The sequence below is a fragment of the Propithecus coquereli genome, unplaced genomic scaffold (genome assembly GCF_000956105.1).
Source record: "Propithecus coquereli isolate 6110/MARCELLA unplaced genomic scaffold, Pcoq_1.0 Scaffold42, whole genome shotgun sequence".
Lineage (NCBI taxonomy): Eukaryota > Metazoa > Chordata > Mammalia > Primates > Indriidae > Propithecus > Propithecus coquereli.
Genome location: NW_012149952.1, coordinates 3,402,252 through 3,411,567, shown reverse-complemented (window position 1 = coordinate 3,411,567; position 9,316 = coordinate 3,402,252). Strand labels below are relative to the sequence as shown.

The 9,316-nt window shown below is 57.2% G+C and overlaps 1 protein-coding gene across 1 annotated transcript in view; it reads left to right on the top strand.

Moving 5' to 3' along the window:
* The first annotated feature begins 868 nt into the window (after positions 1-868).
* Positions 869-9,316, top strand: part of SLC1A5 (solute carrier family 1 (neutral amino acid transporter), member 5) — an 11,349-nt gene continuing 2,901 nt past the window's right edge. The window contains exons 1-7 of the mRNA XM_012653384.1: positions 869-1,951; positions 4,187-4,229; positions 4,675-4,722; positions 5,602-5,768; positions 7,860-8,093; positions 8,843-9,037; positions 9,141-9,275. Coding sequence (XP_012508838.1) covers positions 1,386-1,951; positions 4,187-4,229; positions 4,675-4,722; positions 5,602-5,768; positions 7,860-8,093; positions 8,843-9,037; positions 9,141-9,275 — 1,388 coding nt within the window. The 5' untranslated portion in view covers positions 869-1,385. The remainder of the gene's footprint in view (positions 1,952-4,186; positions 4,230-4,674; positions 4,723-5,601; positions 5,769-7,859; positions 8,094-8,842; positions 9,038-9,140; positions 9,276-9,316) is intronic.

Here is a 9,316-nt window from a genome sequence, read left to right as displayed (position 1 = left end):
TCAAGCGATCCTCCTGCCTCAGCCTCCCGAGTAGCTGGGACTACAGGCATGCGCCACCATGCCCTGCTAATTTTTTTTTCTATGTGTTTTTAGTTGTCCAATTAATTTCTTTCTATTTTTAGTAGAGACGGGGTCTCGCTCTTGCTCAGGCTGGTCTCGAACTCCTGAGCTCAAACAATCTGCCCGCCTCGGCCTCCCAGAGAGCTAGGATTACAGGTGTGAGCCACCGCGCCCGGCCTCAATTAGATCTTTAAACTAAATTGGTTGTAATTTTGTCTTTTGACAGCACCTAGGAGGAAATGAATTCTACAATCCTAATAACTGCGTGTTAATTGAAAAATGTCAAGCTCTGACCCGGAAACATTTATTTTGGAAATTATAAACATCATTAAATAAATAACTCCATCTCATTTGAGGGATGACCTTTTATCATCTACATTTTACATTGGAGAAACCGAAGTTCTGAGAGGCGACGAAAGACAGAACTCAGGGCTGAGGAGGAGTACCAAGCTGAAGCTGATTTGCAAATAAACCACCCGAGGATCACCTGCACTATCTAGCGACCCTCACGCCAGGGAACCGCTGTGTCTTAACGGATCCAACCCAGAGCCCAATTCCTTTGGCGGGGAAAAAGGACGCTCTCAACGCCCCGCCCCAGACCCCGCCCCATTCCCTGGGGCCCCGCCCCTGAGTGCCGGCATTGGTAGTCGGCCTTCTACGGGTGGCCCCGCCCCTCTCGGTCTCAGCCCCGCCCCTCGTTCTCAGGACTCTCAACGCACCGCAGCCAATCGACTTCCGCGGATCGGTCCCCGCCTACTCAAGCTCCGCCCTCCACCTTTAATCGGGCTGCCAGGCTCGGAGCCGCGCGGCGCGCCCCGGGGAGGTCCTATTTCAGGTAGTAACTGCTACCTCTCGACATCCCCTTCCGTACCCAGGGGACCGGATCCCCCTCCCAGCCCTCCATTCCCAGGGCCCGGACACCCCGGGTCCCCGCCTCCCGGATGCAGGCGTCCTGGACCTGCACCACGAGGACCTCCCGCAAACCTCCGCCGCCTGGGCGCACTCAACCCCGGAGCCCAGCCTCGCGTCCCAGCTGAGAAACACCTGTATTCCGAACTCCTGGGGCCGCCCGCTCTAGGTTTCGGGCATCTGGCATAACCGGGAAGAGCAGAGGAGCCCCGCGCTCCGCCTGGGGAAATTAGGCACTCCAGCTTCCCAGAGCCAAGGATCCTCGCGCTGTGAGCTCAAAACTCGAAGGGGCCCTTCAAAGTTCCAGCCTCGGAGCGCTGTTACTCGACTCCCAGCCCTAAGGAACGCGGGCGTCCAGCTAAGGAGCCCAGGCGCTCCCAGCTTCCAGGGACTAAAGAACACCAGTGCGTCCCAGCATGGTGGCCGATCCTCCTCGTGGGGACTCCAAGGGGTTCGCCGCTGCGGAGCCCACCGCGAACCATGGCCGGACGCCGATCCCTATGGGGGACCAAGGCGCGGCAGCAGGCGGCTGCTGCCGCTCTCGGGACAAGGTGCGCGGCTGCCTTCGAGCCAACCTGCTGGTGCTGCTGACGGTGGTGGCCGTGGTGGCCGGCGTGGCGCTGGGGCTGGCGGTGTCGGGGGCCGGCGGCGCGCAAGCCCTGGGCCAGGAGCGCCTGAGCGCCTTCGCCTTCCCGGGCGAGCTGCTGCTGCGCCTGCTGAAGATGATCATCTTGCCGCTCGTGGTGTGCAGCCTGGTCGGCGGCGCCGCCAGCCTGGACCCCAGCGCGCTCGGCCGCCTGGGCGCCTGGGCGCTGCTCTTCTTCCTGGTCACCACTCTGCTGGCGTCGGCGCTCGGAGTGGGCTTGGCGCTGGTGCTGAAGCCCGGCGCCGCCTTCGCCATCAACGCCTCGGTCGGGGCCACGGGCGCTGCAGACCAGCCCCCCAGCAAGGAAGTGCTCGATTCGTTCTTGGATCTTGTGAGGTCAGTGCCCGCGCGGCCTGGAGGTGCGGCGGCGGGTGCGCGTTAGGGATGGCGGGAGTGGCCACGTAGACAGTATGGGGCTTTGGGTCCCCTAGAGCCCAGACATCGCCCCTGGAGGCTTGGGAAAATGTAGCGGGATAGTGGGAACTCCAGCCTCTTGGGAATATGAGGACAGACTTCTGGGAAAGGGGGTTTCTAAATTTGGGGGCCTGGGTACCTAAGCGTGACCCACGGACAATAGGCAAGGAGGTCTTTTAGAGGGAGAGGGAAATGTAATGCTTGGGGGTTTGGAGATACATGGGGGGTCTGCCCAGGGGAGAAGGACCCTATGAGGGGAGGGGACCCCAAGGGGAACTCTTTGGGAGGGAATCTTTAGGTGATCCAGGGTCCCAAGATGGGGCTTCTGGATATAGCTTTGGGGCTAGGGTCAGAGGGTTTGGGACCCCAGGGTAAGGAGCTCCCCGAGGACCTGAGGAGGTCTGAGTAACCCCTACCAGGCTCTCTTCCTGCCCCTGGGGTCCCCACACCACGTGTCACCCGGACATAGCCGGATTTCTTTCTTGGCCTCCCTTCCCCGCCCAGTTCAGCTGGAGCCTGGCCACTTCCCCTTACATCTTCCAGGTTAGCCCTGCCACCCCCGCCTTTCCATGTCACCTCCCCCTCTGTCTGGGCTGCCCCCAGGAGGCTGCCCAGAAGGGGGCCAGTTAGGGGAGCATATTCTTTTTCTTCTGGCCTCTGCTCCTTGCCCCCAAGAAAGCCCCCCCTGCCCCAACGCCCCAGTTGAGGAGGGCAGACTGCTGGGTCCACGTGGCCTTGTCTTTAGGGCCTGCTGATTCAGTGTCTCCAGGTTGGGGACTTCCTGGAAGTGGGGGGAGGAAACGATGCGTCAGGGAACCGGGTTTCCCCAACCTCAGAGGCATCGTTCCGGCTGAGATGGGAGACTGGGGGTGGCTTGGTGTCAGAACTGCAGTGGGTGGGCACCTCCTGGGTGGGGAAGATTAGCTGGATCCTGGCCCAGCCCTGGCCTGGTTGGGTACGGGCTGCCCTGCCGGCAGGCACACCCATGCTTAGGCTGTCTATGAGCACGGCCTTCCCCTGTGCGCCAGAACAGCCGTAACTCACACTTGGCCAGCCACGCAGCCTTATCATCAAGGGACACAGCTGTAACATCTCACACACACACATGGCCATACACACACTGTCATACACACACATGGCCATACACACACTGTCGTACACACGCACCCGCTGTGTTAGTACAGCCGCTCCAGTGATGCCGCCAGCCACGGCAACACACACATACTTCTTCTTCTATTTTTCCTTCTTTCTTTCCTTTTTTGTTTACACCTAATTATACTCTACCATGAAGTGTGCTGTCCCATACATCTGAACACTAACCCGCACCCCCAGTGGGATACCAACATTTGACAAACTGTACCCAGACCCGCAGTGACAGCTGTTCACCCACATCACTGTGAGAGGAAGGATGTAGAGCCGTTGGGACTATGGAGCCAGCTGCCTGGGTTCAAATCCCAGCCCTGCCCCTTCCTAGCTGGGCACATTTCTTCACTCTGCTGGGCCTCAGTTTCCTTTTCTGTAAAACGGGGTAATAGTGCTTCTCCCCAGGGTTGTCGTGAGGATGAAAGGAGCTGATCTGTGCAAAGCACTTACTGCAGTGCGTGGCACAGAGTAGGTGCTGTAGTTGGGTTAGCTGCGTGGACACCATCACACAAGAGTGGCTGTATAAACACAGATGTGTATTCATGAGACACACAGCCAACCCTTGTCACCCTCTGTCAGCCTCTTACCACCACCTCCCCCGACACGCTCAGACCCACTGGCCAGCCCGGCAGGGGACCGGCCCTTTTCTCAGCACTTCATGAGGAAGTGGCTGATGCAAGCCGTCCAGGGTATTAAGTTTGCTGCGTGGGGTGGAGCTGAGGCCTGGAGCGACCTGCCTTGGCCTGCCTTGGGAGGCCAGCATTCCTCACTCCCAAGCCACAGTCCCTTGGGTCTAGCACACCAGCCTCCTGGGGCTGAGCGAGGCCCACTCAGATTCCCCACACCCCTAAAATGTATGCAAGCTGGCCGAGGCATGGGTGGGGGCTGCATCTGGGTACAAATAGGGCCTTGAAGCTTCCTCCTATCCCCCCTAAAGAGGCCAACCCAGTCCCCCAGACAAACTTGCCCTCCCTCTACGGTGTCTAACAACCCCTTGTATGTCTATCTCTGCAGAAATATCTTCCCTTCCAACCTGGTGTCTGCAGCCTTCCGCTCAGTGAGTCCTCAGGGGTGTCCCGAGGGGTGGAGGGTGCACAGGGAGGGAGACAGCCAGTCACAGCCCTTGTCACCTGATTTTGGGTAGTGCCTGGAAAAATGCACGTGCCCACGTGTTCCAGGCATTATTGGGGGATTCTAGGATAGCCTCTGAAACCCGTCCTTGCCCCTCCCCTTCAAGAAGTGAGAATATGGGTTCCAAGCCTCCTGTGGGTTTTAACTCTAGCTGTGTGACCCTGGGCAAGTGCATTTACCTCTCTGAGCCTTGGTTTTCACCTCTGGAAAATGGGGACATTAATCGTTCTGCCCCAGTGGGGATACGAGCAGGTGAAATGAGATCAGGTTTAAGGGATGCTTAGGGCAGGCTTTGAGCATCTTGAGCTCCAGGATGGGGAGGGGGGTAGTTGATAACACTTGACACTGACTCTTCCCGCCCCCACCTGCAGTATGCTACCTACTACAGAACCTCACAGATGAATGGAACCACGGTGAAGGTGAGAGCAGGGAAGGGGGGCTGCACCCTTGGTCCGTTGCTGTCGTTTTCCAGTCTTGTTCCTGCTCCCGTCTTTATCTGGTGTGGAATTTGATTTAAACTCTCTGCAGAGCTCCCCCAGTTTCTGTCTCTCCTGCCTTCTAGATACACCTTACTTTGTCCCCTCTCTGTTCCTACCCACGGCCCCAACCTGCTCCAGGCTCCTCCCTCTCTTCCTCCTCACCCCCTCCCATGCTGCCTCCCGCCTGCCCCCTCCAGCCCACCCTCAAACTGGTGGCCAGAGGGGTCTTTCCAAAGCACAGATCTGACCCTACCTCTGCACTGCCCGGAGCCCTGCCATGTTCCCCAGCGCCCTCAGGAGGAAGCCCGGGCTCCTTGCCCCATCCCTGACCAAGGGGTCTCTCTGAGGTCAGACCCCTGCCCGTCTGCCCAGCCTCATCTTGGGACTTTTCTCTGCCCAGCTCATTCGACTCTAGCCACAGTGACTTCCTTCTGCTTCTTGAATGCCCAAGTTTCACTTGCTTCTAGGCTGTTAGACATTCTGCTTCCTCTCTCTAAAATCTCCTGCTCCCCCTCATTGCCTGGTTCACCTCTCCTGTCCTCCCAGTCCCAGCTCAGATGCCCCTTCCTCCAGGAAGCCCTCCCTGACTCCCCCTGTCCCCAAGCTGGCGCCTCCTCTTGGTATCCACACTCTCCTGGGCTCCCCCAATCTGGCCCTGCCTGCTCTGGGTCATCCCTGGGGACAGGTGTATTTCCACTGGACTTGGACTGTGTGTCGTGGGAGGAAGGGCCCTGAGGGCTGTTTTGTCTCTGCTGGGTCCCAGTGAGTGCGCAGGTTGACTGAGCGTCCCTGCCACCCCCATCTGTCCCTTGCCCAAAGGTGCCCGTCGGGGGCGAGGTGGAGGGCATGAACATCCTGGGCTTGGTGGTGTTTGCCATCGTCTTTGGCGTGGCCCTGAGGAAGCTGGGGCCAGACGGGGAGCTGCTCATCCGCTTCTTCAACTCCTTCAATGATGCCACCATGGTGCTGGTCTCCTGGATCATGTGGTAGGTGGTGGGAGAGGACTGGGGAGGTGCAGTCGGCGGGTCGGCCAGAGACAGCCTGGGCGTGTCTCTGTGGGGTGGCGGGAACCCTCCATCCACTCTCTGGAGCCAGCTGGCCTGAGTTTAAATCCAGCATCGACCATTCCCTGGCTGTGTGACTTTGGCCAAGTGACTTACCATCTCTGTGCCTCAGTTTCCTCATCTATAAAATGGGGACGCTGCTGTATTCCGTGAGTGCTAAGACTGATGCGGGCATCTTGATCTTACTGGAAGGTGACAAGACAATCAAGCTGTGGCCACTGCCTGGCTAACGTGCTTCAATTTCAAAGATTTAAATGTAACCAAATGTTCACCTTTAATTGATCTAAAACAGTGCCTGCGTCATAGGGTTATGATGAAGACTAAATGAACAACTAAGGGATGGTTAAAGTACTTAGAAAGTGATTTCAGGCCGGGCGCAGTGGCTCACGCCTGTAATCCTAGCTCTCTGGGAGGCCGAGGCGGGTGGATTGTTTGAGCTCAGGAGTTCGAAACCAGCCTGAGCAAGAGCGAGACCCCGTCTCTACTAAAATTAGAAAGGAATTAATTGAACAACTAAAAATATATAGAAAAAATTAGCCAGGCATGGTGGCGCATGCCTGTAGTCCCAGCTACCCAGGAGGCTGAGGCAGGAGGATGGCTTGAGCCCAGGAGTTTGAGGTTGCTGTGAGCTAGGATGACGCCACGGCACTCTAGCCAGGGCAACACAGTGAGACTCTGTCTCAAAAAAAAAAAAAAAAAAAAAAGAAAGTGATTTCAGTGCCTGGCGCCTAGTGAACATTCACTTAATGTTAACTATGATTATTAGCATTGTGAGTTTTGTTAAATGACTCCAGTTAATGAGAAAAAGATGTGCAGAGACCTCTGGCTTCCCCTCCCCCAGCCTCATCTCCATGGTCTTGCCCCGACTCTTAGGACCTAGCCTGGATCTAGAGGGTCAGAAATCAGAAGAGGGGCTGGGGTTGCTGTTAATTTAACAAACCGCCCAGGTTCCAGTGCAACTAACATCTAGGAAGCTGCTCTGCCTGGCAAGTGCTCACAGAATGAAAGCACTTTGCGGGAGAGACCCTCTTGTGCCTCAGTTTCCCCCACCTGGAAAATGGGGTTAACAGTACCAACCTCGAAGAGTGGTAGTTAGGCCCAAATGAGTTAATATGTGTAGAGGTCTTGGGACAGTGCCTGGCCTGTAGCATTATTTACAGTAGTAAATAATAGTAGCTAATGTTTGTTGAATTTCCTGCTTGCATGAACTTGGGCATCTGGCCACACCTAGCAGCACAGGTGGCTGAGAAATGGAGTCTTTCTTTTGTGACTAATGAAAAGGGTTGGGAGACAACAGCAATCAGGCAGTCAGGGAGGCCTCCCGACTGGGAGGCATGGGCACCCCGGGGCTCGTCACTGCAGGAGAGGGTGATAATCCACCTGGAGTTTAAAGATCACTTATTGTGTACAAAAAGCTTTTCGCTGGCATGTCATCTCACCCTCCAAACATTCCTATGAGGTTAGTAGCGTTATTGTCCCTGCTTTACAGACCTAGTAGATGATGTTTAATCTGAATGACTCAGGAGCTCCCTCCTGGGGTTGCTGGGGAGGATTTGGTCATGAGCAAGGGCTTAGCACGTGGAAAATGCTTCCCACCTGGGAGATGCTTATTAAGACCTGAGCCACGGCCTTTTCACTTTTCATGATGTGCCGAGAGTGTTAGTTCCAATTGAATTAGCTGCTGTAACAACCAAACCCAGAAAATGCAGATGACTCGTATGCGATAGATGCTTCTTTTTCACTCATGTGTAAAGTCCCAGTCTGGTGACTGTGCTCCACATCCTGGGGGAAGTACTGAGGGTTCCTGTATCTCCTGCCTTCAGGGGAAAGAGCCTGGGGCCGGCCCAGGGGCTTCACAGGCTGGGGTCTGGGAGAGGTGCCCACACTGAAGCACTCGTTGCTGGGGCTCCTTCTGACCGCAGGGAGGCTGGCAGATGTGGTCAGGATGCGGGACACCGTGCCTGGCCGCTGGGCATGTGGTCAGAGGCAGCAAATTGTCTCCTGTGTGATTAGGTATGCGCCTGTGGGCATCCTCTTCCTGGTGGCCAGCAAGATCGTGGAGATTGATGACGTGGGGTTGCTCTTCGCCAGCCTGGGCAAGTACATCCTGTGCTGCCTGCTGGGCCACGCCATCCACGGGCTCCTGGTGCTGCCCCTCATCTACTTCATCTTCACCCGCAAAAACCCCTACCGCTTCCTGTGGGGCATCATCACGCCACTGGCGACCGCCTTTGGGACCTCCTCCAGGTGCGGCCTTGGGACAGATCAGTGCAGGATTTTTAAGCTAAGGGGCATGGAGTGGGCATCGGGTGTCTGAAGACCCCTGAAATTCTGTGTTTGGGGACATTAGATCTGGGTACAGGGGCCATACTTTCATGAGTGTCTCAAAAGGTCATGGATTCCAACACCCCCTTAAAAAAAAAATTAGGAAACCACTGCCTTAGAGATTTCTTCCTTCCCTACAATGATCTCCCACTACCCCTCATCACCTCCTCCCTGCCAAGGCCTGACCCTCCGGGAATCCAACCTCAGAGCCCTTTCCACCTTCCCTTCTGGGTGTTTCATCCCTCGCCCCCCGCCGGCCCTGCCCTCTGAGAACCAGACCCTCCACGAGCACAGCAATTCTTAGTCTGTCATTGGTGGAGATGGGGAAGGGGTGTGGGGGTCAGTGAGCACTCAGACACCGTAGAGTTTAGGTGTGAATTTTTGTGGGTATTTTGAGGGGTAGCAGTCTGTACTCTGCAGGGGTTCTAGGATTCATAGATTTTGGAATCCTGGCATTTTGCGAGATCCCTCGCGCTGCCTGGCTGTGGGAAGAGAAAGGGCATGGATAGGGGCCAGAGCTGTGGATGGAGCCCGGACCCGGTGGGAGGGAGAGGTGGGGTCTGGGCTAGAGGGCGGAGCTAGACCAGGATGCCCTGGGAGGTGGGCGGGGCCTCGGCTGGGCGGGCTCTGGGCACGTGGGCGGGGCCCAGCTCAGACCCGGGTCCTTGCAGCTCCGCCACGCTGCCGCTGATGATGAAGTGCGTGGAGGAGAATAACGGCGTGGCCAAGCACATCAGCCGCTTCATCCTGCCCATCGGCGCCACCGTCAACATGGACGGCGCGGCGCTCTTCCAGTGTGTGGCCGCGGTGTTCATTGCCCAGCTCAACCGGCAGCCCCTGGACTTCGTGAAGATTATCACCATCCTGTGAGTGCCGGGTGGCGGTGGGCGGCACGCCCGGGCCCAACTGGCCCCCATCTTTTCTCCCTGCAGTGTTGTCTGTCTGACCTCCCCTCTCCTCCTCCTCCAGGGTCACTGCCACGGCATCCAGCGTGGGGGCGGCGGGCATCCCCGCCGGAGGTGTCCTCACTCTGGCCATCATCCTTGAAGCAGTCAGCCTCCCCGTCGTGGATATCTCCCTGATCCTGGCAGTGGACTGGCTAGTGTGAGTGTGGGCTTGGGGCTTCAGGGGCCCAGGGGTTCCCC